This window comes from Rhinatrema bivittatum, chromosome 19 (genome assembly GCF_901001135.1).
Source record: "Rhinatrema bivittatum chromosome 19, aRhiBiv1.1, whole genome shotgun sequence".
NCBI classification, from domain to species: Eukaryota; Metazoa; Chordata; class Amphibia; order Gymnophiona; family Rhinatrematidae; genus Rhinatrema; species Rhinatrema bivittatum.
The window spans coordinates 27624477-27644317 of record NC_042633.1 but is presented as its reverse complement, the minus strand read 5'-3'; the positions used below and the strand labels follow the sequence as shown (position 1 = coordinate 27644317).

Here is a 19841-nt window from a genome sequence, read left to right as displayed (position 1 = left end):
CACGCTCATGGGCAGCTAAGGCAACGGGGGCTATGTCTGAGTTTTCTGCTACAACTGTTGTGCTCCCTTGACATCCAGTGAGCTTGAATCTCCACTGGAATTGCTGCTTCCAGCAAAAAAGCCCATTCGTGCAAGTTTTTCCAGCACTAGGCCTTTTACACAGTGGTTGAAAGAATAGCCCATCTGATCACAACTCCTTCAGTCTCCCCTTTTTCTGTATCATGGTCCTAATGTGGATCCGATATCAGGATGTTATACCATGCAGAGTTTCCAGGAACCAATCTCTACTGTCCCTCGGCATGGCAGATCCAAGAACAAATGAGAAAACAACTTTTAAACGCTTTATTGACAAGGCTGCATGAGTAACACAAGAAACCCTTGCTCTTCAGGCATTCTCCAACTGTATACTATGCTCTGATCTCAGCTCGCCTTTCTTAAATAAACTTGCCTGCCAGGTCCTGATTTACCAAAGTTACTGCAGATCTTCAGACATCGTCAAGTAGTGATAGGTTATGGCCGTTAATGTAGAAAAGTCAGAGCTACAGCCATGACCGGTTGCTATAAGTCCCAGGCCTGCTTCAGATCAAGCAGTGTATAGTCCGGATACAAACCGTCCCTGCTCAATTTCTTGACCGTGTGGGTCTTCTGGTGCGTCACAAGGTTCGAGGAGTCGCTGAAGCTTTTCTCACACTCTGGACATTTGTACGGCCGCTCCCCTGTATGGGTCCGCTGATGCCTAACCAAGTGGGAGGACTGGTTGAAACTCTTCTCACATTCATTGCACTTGTAGGGTCTCTCCCCCGTGTGGGTCCTGTGATGCTTTAGGTAGTTGGATTTCTCGCTGAAACTTTTGCCACACTCGGTACACTTATAGGGTCGCTCCCCTGTGTGGGTTCTCAAGTGAGTAATCAGACTCGACTGCTTAGTCAAGATCTTCTCGCACTCGCTACATTTATAGAGCCGCCTTCTCCCCTTATGGGTTCCAGGATTCTTTTGATGCCCAGGGCTCGTGGGATGTCCATCCTCCTTTCCATTTTGGGTTTCTGGTTGCACTGCAGGATCTTTGGCCAGTTTGCCAAAAGTTCGCCGACCACCAGCGAACTCATCTAGGATCTTTCTGGAAGGGTTCCTCTGTTTCCTCTTGGACCTGGACTGCCCTTCCCAGGCGTCTGGCTGGCCGCAGTCTCGGTGGTTGAGCTGAACGGCTCCTTCGGCTTCCTGCAGCCCCGGGACTCTCTCCGAATCGTTCTCCAGTCCACTGCCGTATGGAGGTTCGTCGTCTGTTTGGGAATAAAATGAGACTCCGTTCAGCAATCACTGCAGACGCTAATCTTCTTTTCAGAACAGCCCACAGAGCGGTACAATCACACAGACTTTACAGAGTATTTTCAAAGTGTGAGTTCACTTTGCAAATACTCAGGTAATTAATTGGCCCAGCATGCACACATTTGCATAAACTTATACTTCTTCTTTGGCGAAACCTTATGACTGTACACTTACAGACATACGTTTCATTTTAAAAGGTATATGCAGAATTGCTGACTCCGCCCCCCCACAGCACCGCTCCTCACTGTGTGTAAACATAGCGTGGTACAGGTATGCTCTGGGCATAGTCGTACATGCACTGCGTCAGTTTCAGAAGTCATTTATGCACAGAACTGGCTTTGAAACTTACCCCCTAACAGTCAGAGTTCAAGAGAAAAACTCTCAAGCTTAGGTCTATCGCGAGATGGGAGACCTCGGACAGATATGAAAATGTGGCCTTGCCGGGTTAATCAACTGCTGAAAAAGAACTATTGCAGGTTATATCTTGTCACATCTGTGTCACCTTGAAAGCTCAGGTACACCATCTCTATCTAATGCTATAAAAGAAACCCACGAGGAATCCAGACTTCTGCAGGCTCAAAGAACAACTAGGACAAGGACAGTAACCATGTGTTGCCAATCCTCTGGTCCTCTAGCATCCACGCAATCACTGCTTCGGAAAGTTTGGGGACAGAAAGCATTTCTGTTGGTAACTTTCTTTTCAAGTTGAATGCGTCCCAATCTAGTTTCAATATTTCCTACTAACATTTATTTGGATACAGTAGGAAATTAAAAAGAAAATACCAGTTGGCTGTAATGAACAAGCCTACGCTTCCCAGAAACAGGATTCTCTATAAATGAGCCATGACATGGGGGGGGGGGCGCGACCTCATCCGATGATGCCGAGCATAACCCTTTTTCCCCACGGTGCTTCCGTGCTTTGCTTGACCCCGGCAGAGTGACGGGCCCAGGAGCCGGCGCCGCAGGAGGGAAAGCTTCGCTCAAAGAGCTTCTGCTTAACTCGGCACTGAGGGCGCCCGGGAGGAACGACCCCGGCTTGTCACCAACCTGCAAAGTTCCACCATCTTCCAGGCCCTGTTCCTCTGGGACCTCCGTGACATCTGGCTACAGCCGTGACAATTAGCTGCGTTGTGGTCTGGCCCCAGACACCTATAACAAATGTCACGGCTGATGGTTATGGCCATCTTCTGGCAAACATGCGATCTTAAGAGCCGACATGTTAAAGTTTTATCTTTTTTTGGGGAGCGCTGAAAAAAATGCTGTTGAGGGGCTGCCATGGCAGCAAGACAAAACAAAGGAAACCTGCTTCTTACCTGCTAATTTTCATGTCATGGCTCATTTATAGAGAATTTGTAGTACCCACAGATCAGTCCAGACTCCTGGGTTTATGCCTCCCTGCCAGCAGATGGAGACTTTTCCATGCGTGATGACACAGCCCTGGAGGGCAGTCCTTCTTGCTCACCTGTGTACAGCCCACTGACGCTCTCTCCCCCTTCGGAGTCCTCTGGGTTACTGAACTGTGGTTCTTCTTTCAGGATCCACAGCGAAAGGTTTGGATCAAACACCCGGTGCCCAAATTCAAAGTCATTAAACAAAACAGAAAAATATGAGGTTGTCATTGCTTGGTCTCATCACCAAGTCTCTCGTTTCTTGAATTTTAAATACCTCATTCTTAGAGTTACCAACAAATTGGAAGTCATCTGGAAAGGATGGTTCAGTCTTGATTTTACTATAAGTCAATAGAAGTAATGGAGGCAATAACCAGGAATGGCTCAGCTGGCCCCTGAAGACCTAGGCCGCCTACACCAGTGTCGGGTTTTCAGGATCTCCACAATGAAAATGCATGAGAGAGATTTGCAGACAATGGAGACCCAGCTTATGCAAATCTCTCTCATGCATATTCATTCTGGAAATCCTGAAAACCTGACTGGATAGGTGTTCCTCCAGGAGAGGATTGGGAAACACTGCCCTACACCTTCCCTGAGGTCACTTAATGGTGCTGCCAATGACGATATATTCTCGTTTTTAATCAGACATCTCGGCAGCATTCAACACCTACAAGAGATTGGTACAACTGGGATCATTTTGCAGTGGTTCATGTCATTTCTTTGCAATCGTTCGCTTCAAGTACAAACTGATACGACTACTTCCAACTGGTGTGCAATTACGAAAGGTGTGCCTTAAGGGTCAGCTCTATCAGCCATGCTGTTCAATGTATATTTCTCTCTTCTTTGTAAATTGCTAGCAGGACTGGGTCTTAACTTTAAAATCTATGCTGATGATATTGAGTTTATTATCCCTTTTCCTGGCGATTGGTCTATCACCTTGAAACACCTACAAATGTACTTAGCAAAAGTAGATGGTTGTTTCATAACAGATTATCACTGAACATGGCTAAAACTGACCTAATTATCCTATTTCCAAAGCTCTACCTTCATCTGAATTTGTGGCTCACCCTCTACAATTTGCTTCACAAGTTTGTGATCTTGGAGTTATCCTAGATCAAAGGCTTTCTATGAAGCTCCATGTGAAAAATCTGATAAACGTGGGCTATTTCAACCTTGGAGAGTGTTGCTCCATTTAAAACCACTACTAGAACCCGCAGAATTTCACGCTGTTCTTCAGTCTCTTATATTTTCGGGACTAGATTATTGCAACTCCTTATTAATTGCTTGCTTCCAGCTTTGCACTTTCTTCAGGAAGAACATGACCATATTACACCCAGTCTAGTTTCATTCCATTGGTTACCAATCCGTTGGAGGGTGAAATTTAAAGTCTTAATGCTTATCCAGACACCGCTCTGTAAGTCGTCTGTACTGCTACTGGAGTATCTGTTGCGTATTTATACACTGATGCACTATTTAAGATCATCTAATAAAGGCCTGCTTGAGGTTCCATCTATTCAGCCGGCACCCGTAGCTGAAGCTAGAGAGCCAGTGTTCTCAACTGCAGGCCTGGTGCTCTGGAACAATCGCGTACGATGTCGGACAGCAGTACATTTAAGAAAGCATGAAACCTTGGCTCTTCATGCAGGCTTTTAACAATGAGGCCTGAGGCGCTGTAGACCCTTTATCAGCACTGTTATAAGTATTTGTTACTGTTTGAGATCACGGGGTGATGTTCTTCCTCAGCTCGTCAGAATATATTTGTATAAAGATCAAATGGCAGGATATTTTCCAGCTCACTTTTATTTTATTGTGCTAGGTCATGTATTGTTTAAGACTGGAGAAATTACTCATTTTCCTTAGTGTAGCCAGATGGACTGAGGACCAATGGGGTTAAGAACTCTCCGACTCCATCTCCTGGCAGGGAAGCACAAACTCATTTGTCCTGAGTCCATCTGGCTACACACTAGGAAGTGCTGTGTTTTAATTCTGTAGGCTGCCTCAGTCTTTGCAACGCAATTAGTAAGATCTATAGCGATAGGAGCGCCAGTGAAGGGGAAGCTGTCAAACCGTCCCAACTGTTTCCCACAAAAAAGAAACGAACACTGGAGAGAAAAAAAAAAAAAAAAAGGAAATCGAAATATATTTATTTCTGCTTGAATTCCATAATCGGCAAGTGACTTAAAATCTCGCTCAAGTGTGCGCTGGAAATCAATGAGAGATCAGATGCTGATAAAGTGGATTCCTTAACGAAGAAAACAAAACAGTAAGAGAAACCTGAGGAGTGCAACGCGATCAAATGGCCATTGATTAGCACCACTGCTATAGAACTGCAAGGTACTCTTGCTGCTTGCGGCAATAGAAAATTCCAGCACCTCCTCCCTGCCCCGGGCTGCTCCTCAGTTGGAACTTTGGGATGGTTCCCTTCTCTCCTAGTTAAGCTCAAACCCACTCCCCACTTACTGGCAAGGTCTCTCTCTTCCAAGCTGGAGCTCTCCAAGCAGCAGCGAGGTGGCTCCTCCTCTCGCTTAATCTGGAGTAAGACATCGGGCTGGATGACGGGATTGCCTGGATCAAAAGCGAGAAGAGCAGCGTGAGCGTCCGAACCCACAGCAAAACGCACACACTGCCTGCGCTAAGCCAGGGGCATCCCCTACATGCACACGGCGAGCATTTCGGTTTGCTTATAATGCAGACGGGCTAAAAAGGCTGGCGAGTTTGACAGGAAGCACGTGCCCATCCCAGGAGGGCCCCCACAGAAGCCAGGTCTGTTCCGCACTCTCCACGGCCTACAAAAGAAACGGGGGCAAGAGTTTTGAAGGAAAAAAAGGGATCAGTTGGTGCGGGGATGCCGCGAGAGACGTGCCGATTACCATAAGCGGAGACGGGAAGACTTTTTTTTTCACTGCCGCAGGACTACCAGCAGACGTACGGTGGTATTTTGGGATTTTTTTTTTTTCCCTGCCTTTCTTATGTGACTATGTAGAGAGCTGCTAGGCAATCAGAAAGTGGTTGGACAAGTCATCTTGGATCTAAAAACCAACTGCAGGACTACATAAGGCAAAACACCCAGATGAACTAAACGTCATGAGGGCAGCAAGGCCTTACTGCGCCGGTACTGGAAAAATCAAAGCAGAAAAGAAAGCTAGACACAGGACTGGGAAAGAAATAGGCAGCAATAGCTTTTTCAGGTCCAAAGACGCTTAAAGAGGCAAATTTTCAGTGCAGCCGAGCCTTTTGCGGGCATTTTCATTGGTTTTCTCTGGAAGGCTGACATAGTACCTTGTCTAGTTACAGAGGGAGGTGCAACACTGAAATATTATCAGGACTATAACGGCCTGTCAAAACCAATGTTCAGAAAGTTATCCCATCTGGGAATGAAAGGACACCGAAATCAAGCCACAGCAGAGGTCCAGAAGACAACGTGCTACAAAGTCAGATCTGCCCCTAAAGACCACCTGCCCCTTTCATAGAAGGCGCTGGCTTCAGACCTGCACAGAGGCAAAACCCATTCTGGCTTCTGAAGTCACCCAGGCACCTGCATTTCTTAATAAATCTCTGGTGGCCCAATATCAAAATAGCCCAGCGTGCAGAAATTCCACGGTCGGGCCAAGGCTCAGCTCACAGCTGCTGGAGCTGTACAACGCCGTCACCAGCAAACATCGGGCAACATGGCCCACCCCTTGCAGCGAGATCCACCTGTCACGTGCCGGACCCTGGTTCAGCCTCACCTGCAGCGGGTGTGCATGTGCCACCTCTTCTCATAAAGCCATCCCACAGGCAGGAGCTGTTCTCTTGTTTGACCCTGAACAAAACGTCACAATTGGTGATTTGATAGCCTGTCATAAAACAGAAAGCAAACCACGTTCCAGAACATTCTTAGAACCATCCTACTTAACACCTACAGCCCTAACATCCAATTGGTCACAGCAAATGTCAATCAAAATGGTCAGCAGTTTCTGCAAACAATGTTCAGGTCTTACTTGCTGCTCGTCTTGGAAAGGCCTGTGAAAAGAATATAAAATATCCATATCTATAGCCAATACATTTGGCTCCTGTTTGGGGGTTGTCTACTCTGCTCCAGCTGTGGCCAAAAGGGGCTACTGTCCATTGTAAAAGGGTGACATTTGAACTTACCTGTTAATTTCCTCTCCTTTAGTCCTGCCAATCCTGATAAATGGGGCAAAAAAGCTCAAAGCTGACTTTACTCCCCCTATAGGGGTCTGGTGCTGTCTTCAGCTCTTTAGTATCCTATGTCAAAGCTAAGACACCGAAGGCAACTCTTGTTTTGGTTTCCAAATCACTACAACCAAAACCTGATGCAACCAAGAAACTTCACTCCATGGCTTTAACCAGGAATTAAATAACCCCTACACCAAGGTCATGATTAGGCAAACTACCTTCAGAGTGGGTAACAATGTACACGCTTTTAATTTACTGAACTTGTCAGACTGAGAACCCTTGATCCCTGTGGCTTCCCTGGGTGGGTGTACATAAGAACATAAGATATACCATACTGGGCCAGCCCAAGGGTCCATCAAACCCAGTATCCTGTTTCCAACAGTGACCAAACCAGGCCACAAGAACCTGGCAAGTACCTAAACATTAGATAAATCACAAGCTACTATTGCTTATTAATTACTGTATGGATTTTTCCTCTAGGAACTTATCCAAACCTTTTTTAAATCCAGTTACACTAACTGCTGTAACCACATCCTCTGGCAACGAATTCCAGAGCTTTATTGTGTGTTGAGTGAAAAAGAATTTTGATTTGCTTTAAATGAGCTACTTGCTAACTTCATGGAGTACCCCCTGGTCCTTCCAACATCTCAGAGAGTAAAGAACCAATTTACATTAACTTGTTCAAGTCCTTTCATGATTTTGTAGACTTCTATCATATCCCCCCTCAGTCGTCTCTAATCTAAACTCAACAGCCCTAACCTCTTTAGTCTTCCTCATAGTGGAGCTGTTCCATTCCCCTTATCATTTTGGTCGCCCTTCTCTATACCTTCTCCAGTGCAACTTTATCTTTTTTGAGATGCGGCGACCAGAATTGTACACATTATTCAAGGTGCGGTCTCACCATGGAGCGATACAGAGGCATTATGACATTTTCCGTTTTATTCACCATTCCCTTTCTAATAATTCCCAACATTCTGTTTGTTTTTTGACTGCCGCAGCACACTGAACCGACGATTTCAATGTGTTATCCACTATGACACCTAGATCTCTTTCTTGGGTGGTAGCTCCTAATATGAAACCTAACATTGTGTAACTATAGCATGGGTTATTTTTCCCTATATGCATCACTTTGCACTTATCCACATTAAATTCCATCTGCCATTTGGAAGCCCAATCTTCCAGTCTCTCAAGGTCCTCCTGCAGTTTATCACAATCCGCTTGTGATTTAACTACTCTGAACAATTTTGTGTCATCCGCAAATTTGATTATCTCACTCGTCGTATTTCTTTCCAGATCATTTATAAATATATTGAAAAGTAAGGGTCCCAATACAGATCCCTGAGGCACTCCACTGTCCACTCCCTTCCACTGAGAAAATTGCCCATTCAATCCTACTCTCCGTTTCCTGTCTTTTAACCAGTTTGTAATCCACGAAAGGACATCGCCTCCTATCCCATGACTTTTTACTTTTCCTAGAAGCCTCTCATGAAGGACTTTGTCAAATGCCTTCTGAAAATCCAAATACACTACATCTACCGGTTCACCTTTATCCACGTGTTTATTAACCCCTTCAAAAAAGTGAAGCAGATTTGTTAGGCAAGACTTCAAGGTTATTCACTGCATTTATTTTTGCCAGAGGAAGACGTCATTTTGCCTTTAGCAATCCCTGAGTGGGAACTGTACCCAAGCCCCACCCAGACCAGTCAGGAGGAAACCACCATAGCTCTCAGGACTGCTGAGTGCAGGGCATAGTCTCTCCTGACCTTCACACCCACACTGAGGAGCTTACAGCAGGGATGTAATGGTGACACGTGTGCTGCCCTATCACTATCCTCTGGAACATAAGAACATAAGAACTTGCCATGCTGGGTCAGACCAAGGGTCCATCAAGCCCAGCATCCTGTTTCCATCAGAGGCCAAACCAGGCCACAAGAACCTGGCAATTACCCAAACACCAAGAAGATCCCATGCTACTGATGCAATTAATAGCAGTGGCTATTCCCTAAGTACTCTGCGCCCTCATCGAGTGGGCTTACTAGCCCTATGGGATATGCAAACTCTTGATGGAGTGGGCCAGTGTTCACCTCCTTGAGTCCTCCTGAAATCGATACCTTAGAAACCTCCGGGCTTTAACAGGTCTCATCAATACAGCAAAGATCTATCTGAAAGTCCCAAGGACTGGTCGCCAAACTTCTCAAAGGTGAACTATGACGGACATGAGAATGGCCATCCTGGTCCTGGCCTACACTACACGGTCTGACTTTCTCATCACCACAAGTGAGAAAAGCCAGATTCTGACAGAACTGAAACCCTCCCTCCCAAAGAGAATGTTGGGTTCAGAAATATCAAAGGCCACCAAGACCACCAATTCAGCAACAAGACTCAAAGAAACATTACCCTACAAGGCTCGAGAGGAAGGGAGGCCAGACCAGTTCAATACTAAGCTCAAGTTTCAAGTCAAGGAAACCTCCTGCAATAGAGGAAATGCCTGCTGGACTCCCCAGAAGAAGGTATGCTGAGAGAACAGCGAGAGCACTTCCATGAATGTCACTTGTAGCAAGCCAGAGCCCGTCTCTGCGAGAGTTGGGAGTTATTCCTTCATCCCAATCTCCTCTGGGGGGAAGGACAAGATTGAAAGAATGGAGCCCTCAAAAGGGAACGGCCCCCTTGTCAACTGTCCTCACAGAAAGGCCGATGCAATGAAGTGCGCCCAGCCTAGCTCACAGCTTTACACAAGGTTGGACGCACATTTTGGACGACATAGACTAGCAGCCGATGCAATAAGGAGGAGATTTGCACATCCAAAACACACGCCCAAAGAAATGCGTAGCCGATAGCGCCCATCACATGTAAATTCCATGAAAATGAAGCTATTAGCTATTACCCCCCCAATACAGAAAATCGCTGGGTGCCCAAAATACACTTGTCAACACGGCAAATTTAACTGTAGCCCTAGAGGTGGCATAAATGCAATCCGTGAGTCAAGGGCTCATGAGAAATTTAAAAAATGCCGTCCTCTGTAGTTCCTCCTACTTAGTATCATTATGACACTTAAATTTATTGCTTGCAGTGTTGAAAAATAAATGTATGTTGGCTTGATTTAAAAAAAAAAAAAATTCTTCTGGACGCACAGTTTAGGTGCCCATAGCAAGGGGCGCTTAGCTATGGGCGCCTTGAGCAACCTCAGTAAAATCGGCCAGAAGAAGCGGGAGAAAAACCGTCACGCGTATTGTGGGCTCCTGATGCATTTGCGCGCTAGGGATCCACAATTCTCCCCTAGCGCGGCCTTTTTTTACGCAGTCCCTCATTTAAATACCGCAGCGGACGCCCGGGGGATGTGGCTGCGTGCGTGTTGGGAAAACAAACGCTCAATATGAGCGCCCGTTTTCAACGCCCGCCTTACTGCGTCGGCCCCCAGACTCTCCAGGCTCTTAAGTCCCGTCTGCAATGCGGTCCTCTTTTGTGCAAAGCTTGTAACCCTGACACTAAGCATCCTCACTATGAAGCCTGGAAATGAAAATGGAAGGGATCGTCTAGGGAAGAGTCATCTGACCGAAGGAAACGAGCGAAGGAGCCCTCCTGCTTGCACTTTCCGAACTCAGTCCACGGAACGTCCAAGGCTCCTGTCAGGAACCCGTGCAGGGGACCGGATGCCGGTCATGGTTCTACCAGGGTTTCTAAACTCCCGGGCTCCTGCTTTCATTTTCTGACCAAAGAACTTGAGCCTCTTGGAGCTTTGAGGGGTTAATCTGAAATCCTCTCGCAGAGGCTGCTTCTGTCGGTTCTTACACTTCAGAGTCTCAAGAGCCGCCAGCTCAAAACCCCTGGCTTATACGACAATGGGGGTCGGCCCTGTAAGCTGCTGTGAGGATCTTAGACTAAATCCTTCTAGTTGAAGCACCAGGCCACATGTCTGCACCATCTGCTGGAAACAGAAAAATACTGAAAGCAGCACCAGATCCCTATAGGGGGGGCTTTTCTCTGGCTCCAGCTGTTGGCGGTGGGCCATTACCTGCTTCACTGAACTGGTCTGGCATGAAGGACAAGGAAACTTCCCGTTAGAGAACTGGCTCGGACCATGCGTACTGTGCAAAAGAAAGCCCCCGTGGAAGGGCAAACAGCGTTGAGGGTTGGGAGGCAGGCAGCGGATGGCCGGAGTTGGCAAGGGAAGAAGGCAGGAAGAGACAGAGTACTGGAGTCAGCCTGGAGAGGTAGGGAAAATTGCTGAATTCAGACCGAGTAAAGGAGGTACCAGGCTGGGGAAATGGAGGCTCAAATATCCTCTGCTGAAGTCACAACAGGCTGCAGCTGGTGAAAAAAGCCCACAACAGTAAGACTTCCCATGGATGCTGACTTAAAGGAAATGCAGTTTAAAATTTGACACCACTGTTTTCTCGACAATGTTAAGAGGTATAAGATAGGATTAGCAGAGAATGATCTTTGTATTAAATGTGAGAAGGCGTAGGCACATTGGTAGATAACTTTGTGACATGTCACAAATTATTTGACTTTTGGGAGCATGTGCTCAAGGTCCTTTTTGGGTTAAAAAAGTGTTGCAGCAACATGGCCTAGAGAAACACTAGCAAGACTACAAATCACAGAAAACCAAACACTGGATATTTGAATCAGTAACGGAAGTGCAGAGATTTCTCAATCAGCGGAGTGAACATAAGAAGTTACCACAGTGGGTCAAACAGAGGGTCCATCAAGCCCAGCAACCTGTTTCCAACAGTGGCCAATTCATGTTTCAAGTACGTGGCAAGTACGCAAACATTAAACAGATCCCATGATACTAATGCCAGTAGTAAGCATTGGCAATTTCATTAATAGCAGTTTATTGACATCTCCTTCAGGAATTTGTCCAGCTATGATAAACTGCCTTAACCACATCCTCTGCCAATGAATTCCAGAGCTTCATTGTGCATGGAGTGAAAAAGAATTTTCTCGCATTTGTTTTAAATGTGCTACTTGCTAACTTCATGGAGTGCCCCCTGGTCCCTGTATTACCTAAAAGAGTAAATAACCGATTCACATTTACCCATGCTAGTTCTCTGTCATATCCTCCCTTAGCCATCTTTTCTCCAATGGCTATAAGGAGGACATGAGTTCCTGAACTTCTCTGGAAGGACCCATATCCTCTAAATCATTCAAAACAGGAAATGCATTTTACATATTCAAAACTGTAGCCAAAGCAGCACAGCAGATTTCATCCAATCCATTATATTGCTGAGTCTGAGGAGACCTATTGGTTGTAGGCGCATGCATTCTTACCTAGCGAGATGAGAGCTGCGTGGATCTCCTTCATTACACCCCTGTACAGTTCCTTTTGCCACTCCTTCAACACTTCCCACTCCTCCTTCGAAAAACAGGCCACCACGTCGCTGAATGTCACAGAGACCTGAAATGGCAAACAATATAACCTCAGTAACCTTTCCTTGCCCTCTTATTAAAAATAATCCACCTAGGGCAGGGGTGGCAAACTCCAGTCCTCAAAAGCCACAAACAGGCCTGGTTTTCAGGATAGCCACAATGAATATGCATGAGTTAGAATTGCATGTACTGCCTCCATATTCATGTATTTGCCCTGTATTAGGAGTTTGAGAAGGTTTATTAACAGTGTCAAATAAGTCATAAATCTTCCCCTTCAGTGTCTTCATAAAATACTGCTGGTGTGATTCTTGGCACCACAGGACACACATAATGCAACCTTAAGACAGTGAACCCTGAAGGGACTGAACCAAACAGACAATCACTTAGTATATCCAATGACACAGGAAAGACCAAGATGGCTTCCAAATTTCACATACATCATTATCTTCCTTCTATTAATACAATAAAGGCATTGGAGACTCCAGTACCTGGAGCCAATGAGAGATCCAGCAACAAGGCTTCTCTTTACAAATCAGAGTTGCTTAAAATGAAGCCAAGTGGTAGTAACCACACTCTTCCTGAAGAACTCCGGACTGTGAACTTCTCTTCAAAGAATTCCCAAGGCCAACCCAGTGGTAGGGCTACACCTGGTAATGCAGAGGGACCTAGGTTTGACTTCAAGCTCAGGGTCTTACCTTTCTCAGGTTGGCTGGGGATGCTGTGGAAAAAGCATTCACAACCCCAAAGGGAGAGGGAGAGGTCTTGGTTATTGCACAATGTTGACACCTAGTGGTTGGAGGTAGGAAGCACATTAGCCGGGTTACCGAACTAGTCATGGTTTGTGGCCTGTGTCTGAGGACCGTCACTGTGATGATTGGGGGGGGGGGGGGGGGGGGGGGGCGAAATGAAATGTGGGAAAAGTATTTCAGACGGTTTCAAATGAAGACTCACGGCACCACAGCCCAACGAAGCCTGGCTCCTATTGAGCTGGAAATCCAAAGTAGTAGGGAAAAAACTGCAGGACAAACCCCCCCCCGTCCCCCAAAGGTGGCACTGTCCATGAGTTTTCCAGACGACATCTCTCATGTGCTCCACCTCATACTTCGCCATCTCCAAACTCAAAACAATGTTTCGGGGACCAGGGATGGGACAAGGGGCTTGGATCAAGGGTGGAAGTGGAAAAGTTAAATGATCGCTCTGGTCAGGCTCCAAGGGCTAGGACGACTCTAGAAGTAGCTTACTTGTGCCCATCGCTGTATTTTCTTTCATATAGTTCTGCTACTTCGTATTTGACATGATTCGCAGGGTGCTTGCTTATTTGAAAACACCAGGACCAAATCCTGTGTCTCATTAGGGGACATGCAGAAAAGAAAAAAAAAAGAGGACTCTTACCCTAGTCTGCTCCGACATCTCCTCCACTGGTCTTTGGACGCGACTTTACCTCCTTTGATGTTTATTTGTGAAAAGAAGACACACGACAGAGATGTAAGGAAATGAGGGGAAAAGACGGCTAGACGGGCGTTCCAAGGTGGAAACCTGCACGTGAAGAAAATCAAGTGATCAATACGGTGCCTGACAAGAACCTGAGAAAGTGGTCCGTCCCCGACACCACAGGCCACCCCCACCCGTGCTCAATGCTTGGACAATGTGGTCTCCCCAGAGAAAGACTGGCTGTGCAGATGCGTAGGGCCATGGGGTGAGCGCTTAAGGCAGGAAGCTGAGGTGGTCATTTTCCAAAACGTTTTACAGGCGTAAATGGGCTTTTGAAAACTGCTACGATATATACTACTTTTCCTTGCGCAAAACCTTTGAAAAGTATCTCCTAAGGGCTGTGCGGTTAAGGACAAAGGCAAGGCTGCACAAAGCCCAGATCTAGGTTGCCAGGATGCCGAGAAATCATGTCCTGGTGCCTTGATTTATCAAGGAGGCATAGAAACAAAACCCCACAAGGAAGCCCAAGGATAACCGCACAATCGGAAAATCAAAGAAAAGCCACCTTCATTGCCACCCTTGTATTAGGCGAGAAATACCACACATTCAATTTCTTGGCAGAAAGATTTCAAGTGACGCAGGCACATGTGCCAAAAGACAATCGTGTTGGGGAGTGCAAAACCCCCCCCAAGCAAACAAGCTTTTGTTCCTTTTCAGGCCATTGCACATTAACTTTTTACATTTTAGTTTTTCTGCATTTTGGACACTCAAAACTGTTTGGAGCTGATGATTATACAAATTTAGTTAGCGTTGATGATCCCTGTGATTTATGTTTAAGGCTTTCAGCTATGTGGGGGCTCCTGAAGCAAACCCCTGATTGTAAACATATCACATAGCTGTGAAAACCACTTTTTCCTTTCATAACTGTACGACAGGAGGGCTCTGGGGATGGGCAGTGACGGGAGGAGCACGGCCATGGGATGAGATAGATGCATGGGGAAAGGGGGATATAGGGGGCTATACGTGGGGATAGCAAAACGATGGGGCTGCATGGGCAGAAGGGAGATGAAGCTGGGGATGATAGTGGCTAACAGCTAGTTAAGCAAGTAGGGACTGGAAAAGGGGACAGAGGATGGATAGGAAAATGGGGTTGGGGGAATGCGGGAAGGCTAGGGGACTGTTAGGAGAAAGGGTTAGGGAAAAGTTGGAGAGGGGGATGGTTGGGGGAATGCAGCATAGTTAGGAGGAGGCTGGGGATAGGTAGGGAGGAGAGGATGGGGTGGAGGTAGGCAAAAGCCAGGAGTTTGTGTGTTTGTTTTAAATAGCTAGCGAGAAGCAGGCAAAAGCCAGGAGTTTGTGTGTTTGCATTAAATAGCTAGCGAGAAGCAGGCAAAAGCCAGGAGTTTGTGTGTTTGCATTAAATAGCTAGCGAGAAGCAGGCAAAAGCCAGGAGTTTGTGTGTTTGCATTAAATAGCTAGCGAGAAGCAGGCAAAAGCCAGGAGTTTGTGTGTTTGCATTAAATAGCTAGCGAGAAGCAGGCAAAAGCCAGGAGTTTGTGTGTTTGCATTAAATAGCTAGCGAGAAGCAGGCAAAAGCCAGGAGTTTGTGTGTTTGTTTTAAATAGCTAGCGAGAAGCAGGCAAAAGCCAGAAGTTTGTGTGTTTGCTTTAAATAGCTAGCGAGAAGCAGGCAAAAGCCAGGAGTTTGTGTGTTTGCATTAAATAGCTAGCGAGAAGCAGGCAAAAGCCAGGAGTTTGTGTGTTTGTTTTAAATAGCTAGCAAGAAGCAGGCAAAAGCCAGGAGTTTGTGTGTTTGCATTAAATAGCTAGTCAGAAGCAGGCAAAAGCAGCAGTCCAGCAGTAAGAGGGGGGCCTTCCAGTCTTTTGCATCAAGTGTCACATGTATGATTTTTTACCCACTGGTGAGAGGTTGTATGTGTGCACCCAGTGCAAAAACCTCCTCTCTATCAGAGAACAAGTCCAGTCTCTGGAGGCTAGAGTGGCAGACCTGGAGGAGCTGAGCAAACAGACAGATACACAGATGAGACCTTCAGGGACATAGTAGCCAAGTCCCAACTCCAGTCTGGCAGCCCTGGTGCTGCCTTGGAGGAGGAAGGTCTCCTGGTCGGACAGCATCAACGTGATGCAGCAGAAAACAAACCTGTAGCAAGGACCTGTACTCCAGGTGATGCACTGTCCTCTCGCAACGAGGATGTGTCTCTCAGGGTTACTGCCCAGGAGGGAAGGGTTAGGTCGGCCATCATAGTTGGTGATTCGATTATTAGGAATGTAGACAGTTGGGTGGCTGGTGGGCGTGAGGATCGCCTGGTAACTTGCCTTCCTGGTGCGAAGGTGGCGGACCTCACGCGTCACCTAGATAGGATTTTAGACAGTGCTGGGGAGGAACCGGCTGTTGTGGTACATGTGGGCACCAACGATATAGGAAAATGTGGGAGGGGTGTTCTGGAAGCAAAATTTAGGTTCTTAGGTAGAAAGCTTAAATCCAGAACCTCCAGGGTAGCATTCTCTGAAATGCTCCCTTTTCCACGCGCAGGTCCCCAGAGGCAGGCAGAGCTCCGGAGTCTCAATGCGTGGATGAGACGATGGTACAAGGAAGAGGGATTCAGTTTTGTAAGGAACTGGGGAACCTTTTGGGGAAGGGGGAGTCTCTTCCGAAGGGATGGGCTCCACCTTAACCAGGGTGGAACCAGACTGCTGGCGCTAACCTTTAAAAAGGAGATAGAGCAGCTTTTAAACTAGAACAAAGGGGAAAGCCGACAGTCACTCAGCAGCGCATGGTTTGGAGGGAGGCATCTTCAAAGGATACTAATGAAGCATTAGAGTTAGGGCATCCCGACAGTGAGGTTCCAATAATAAGAAAAGTAGTTGATGTGCCTGTAAGTAAAGAATCACCTGAGCTAAAAGATTAAAAATTATCCCTATTAACTGAAAAGCAGAATGAAAACACAAACAAAAAAAAACTCACTTTGAAATGTCTGTATGCCAATGCCAGAAGTCTAAGAAGTAAGATGGCAGAATTAGAGTGTATAGCAGTGAATGATGAGATAGGCTTAATTGGCATCTCAGAGACATGGTGGAAGGAGGATAACCAATGGGACAATGCTATTTACCTGGGTACAAATTATATCGCAATGATAGCGAGGAGCAACTTGGTGGCGGGGTGGTGCTTTATTTCCGGGCTGGCATGGAATCAAACAGGAAAAAGATCCTGCAAGAGACTAAATGTACAATCAAATCTTTATGGGTAGAAATCCCTTGTGTGTTGGGGAAGAGTATAGTGATAGGAGTATACTACCGTCCACCTGGTCAAGATGGTGAGACGGACAGTGAAATGCTAAGAGAAATTAGGGAAGCTAACCAAATTGGTAGTGCGGTAATAATGGGGGATTTCAATTACACCAATATAGACTGGGTAAATGTAACATCAGGACATGCTAGAGAGATAAAGTTCCTGGGTGGAATAAAAGACATTTTTATGGAGCAATTGGTTCAGGAACCGACAAGAGAGGGAGCAATTTTAGATCTCATTCTCAGTGGAGCACAGGATTTGGTGAGAGAGGTAACAGTTGTGGGACCGTTTGGCAATAGTGATCATAATATGATCAAATTTGAATTAATGACTAGAAGGGGGACAGTAAGCAAATCCACGGCTCTCGTGCTAAACTTTCAAAAGGAAAACTTTGATAAAATGAGAAAAATAATTAAAAAAAAAAACCTGAAAGGAGCAGCTACAAAGGTTAAGTGTGTGCAACAGGCGTGGACAATGTTACAAAATACCACCTTAGAAGCGCAGTCCAGATGTATTCCATGCATTAAGGTGAAAGGAAGGGCCAAACGATTGCTGGCCTGTTTAAAAAGTGAGGTGAAAGAGGCTATTTTAGCCAAAAGATCTTCATTCAAAAATTGGAAAATAGGATAAAGCATAAGCATTGGCAAGTTAAAAGAAAGACATTGATAAGACAGGCGAAGAGAGAATTTGAAAAGAAGTTGGCCATAGATACAAAAACTCATAATAAAAACTTTTAAAAATATATCCGAAGTAGAAAGCCTGCAAGGGAGTCAGTTGGACCGTTAGATGATAAAGGGGTTAAAGGGGCACTTAGGGAAGATAAGGCCATCGCGGAAAGACTAAACAAATTCTTTGCTTCTGTGCTTATGAAGAGGATGTTGGGGAGATACTGGTTCCTGAGACAATTTTCAAGGGTGATTGATGACTCAGATGAACTGAACCAAATCATGGTGAACCTGGAAGATGTGGTAGGCCAGACTGACAAACTGAAGAGTAGTAATTCACCTGGACCGGACAGTACACAACCTAGTGTTCTAAAAGAACTCAACAATGAAATTTCAGACCTATTATAATTAATTTGTAACCTTCATTAAAATCATCCATTGCACCTGAAGAGCAGAAGGTGGCCAATATAACCCCAATATTTAAAAAGGGCTCCGGGACGATCTGGGAAACTAAGACCGGTGAAAACTCTATAAGTGAAGGGAAACATCATGGAAACCGTTATAAAGAAAACAATTACAGAACATTTAGATGGACATGGTTTAATGGGACACAGCCAGCATGGATTTACCCAAGGGAAGTTTTGCCTCACATATCTCCTACATTTTTTTGAAGGGGTAAATAAACATGTGAACAAAGGTGAATAAGTAGATGTGGTTTATTTGAATTTTCAGAAGGCAATCAATAAAGTCCCTCATGAGAGCTTCTAAGAAAACTAAAAACTCACAGGATAGGAGGTGATGTCCTTTTGTGGATTACAAACTTGTTAAAAGACAGGAAACAGAGAGTAGGATTAAATTATCTGTTTTCACAGTGGAAAAAGGTAAACACTGGAGTGCCTCAGGGATCTGTACTTGGACCGGTGCTTTTTAATATATTTTTAAATGATCTGGAAAGGGGTACGACGAGCGAGGTGATCAGATTTGTGGATGTCACAAAATTATGTAAAGTAGTTAAATCTCAAGCGGATTGTGATAAACTTCTGGAGGAGCTTGTGAGACTGGAAGATTGTGTGTCCAAATGCAGATGAAATTTAATGCGGACAAGTGCAAGGTAATGCATGTAGGGAAAAATAACCCTTGCTGTAGTTACACAATGTTAGGTTCTATCTTAGGAGTTACCACCCAGGAAAGAGATCTAGGCATCATAGTGGATAATACATTGAAATCGTTGGCTCAGTCTGCTGTGGCATTCAAAAAAGAAAACAATGTTAGGAATTATTAGGAAGGGAATGGCAAATAAAATGGTGGATACCATAATGCCTCTGTATCACTCCATGGTGAGACCACACCTTGAATACTGTTTGTAATTCTGGTCGCTACATCTCAAAAACGATATAGTTGCACTGGAGAAAGTGCAGAGAAGGGCGACCAAAATGATAAAGGGGATGGAACAGCTTCCCTATGAGGAAAGGCTAAAGAGGTTAGAGCTGTTCAGCTTGGAGAAGAGGAGGCTGAGGGGGATATGATAGAGGTCTACAAAATCATGAAAGGACTTGAACAAGTTAATGTAAATCAGTTATTTACTCTCTCAGACAATAAAAGAACTAGGGGTCCATCAAAGTTAGCAAGTAGCTCATTTAAAACAAATCGAAGAAAATTATTTTTTCACTCAGTGCATAGTTAAGCTCTGGAATTCATTGCCACAGGATGTGGTTAGAGCAGTTAGTGTAGTTGGGTTTAAAAAAAAGGTTTGGATAAGTTCCTAGAAGTCCATAAATTATTAATCAATAAGGAATAGTAGCTTGAGATTTATTTAATGTTTAGGTACTTGTGACTTGGATTGGCCACTGTTGGAAAGAGGATGCTGGGCTTGATGGACCCTTGGTCTGACCCAGTGTGGCAAATCTTCTGTTCTTATGTATTTACCTGATGTGGGTTTTCTGACTCGTCTTCCTCTATACTCTCTTCAGTACAGAGCCAGGTCTCGCGCTCTCCACCCTAGCCCCAATTCCGGCTCTTCACACCCATGTCATTCTCAGCCTGCCGCACCACTGCGGAAGGAAACCTTTCCACGCATGCTCCTACTAACAGCCGAAACGCAGGGCGCCAAAAGGATCACAGGCTCTGGTATTGCGCCTGCGCAGAACATGTAGCCAGCCACCTTCCCCCCCGC

General features: G+C 45.5%; 1 protein-coding gene across 5 annotated transcripts; it reads right to left on the bottom strand.

Annotated features, from left to right (window-relative positions):
• Positions 1 to 326: 326 nt before the first annotated feature.
• LOC115080640 (zinc finger protein 184-like) lies at positions 327 to 19784 on the bottom strand. 5 transcript variants are annotated; one of them, XM_029584949.1, is made up of 7 exons: positions 19595 to 19782; positions 13656 to 13799; positions 12165 to 12291; positions 6443 to 6550; positions 5175 to 5279; positions 2789 to 2911; positions 327 to 1280 (listed from the first exon to the last, which is right to left on the bottom strand). In XM_029584949.1, the coding sequence occupies exons 2-7, from the start codon at positions 13671 to 13673 to the stop codon at positions 559 to 561; spliced, it is 1203 nt and encodes a 400-aa protein (XP_029440809.1). In that variant the 5' UTR covers positions 13674 to 13799; positions 19595 to 19782; the 3' UTR covers positions 327 to 558. The 5 variants fall into 5 exon arrangements, with proteins under 5 accessions (XP_029440809.1, XP_029440810.1, XP_029440812.1 ...); XM_029584950.1 differs by lacking the exon at positions 6443 to 6550 and having other exon boundaries at positions 19595 to 19784; XM_029584952.1 differs by lacking the exon at positions 2789 to 2911 and having other exon boundaries at positions 19595 to 19783.
• Positions 19785 to 19841: the final 57 nt, after the last annotated feature.

Bases quoted from the DNA above. Each gene is read 5' to 3' on its own strand.
- LOC115080640 (XM_029584949.1), bottom strand. The intron at 6,551-12,164 runs GTAAGAATGCAT...GTTTTATGACAG, and splicing joins CGCAGCTCTCATCTCGCTAG to GCTATCAAATCACCAATTGT. The intron at 1,281-2,788 runs GTGAGCAAGAAG...ATTCCCAAACAG, and splicing joins CGTCAGTGGGCTGTACACAG to ACGACGAACCTCCATACGGC.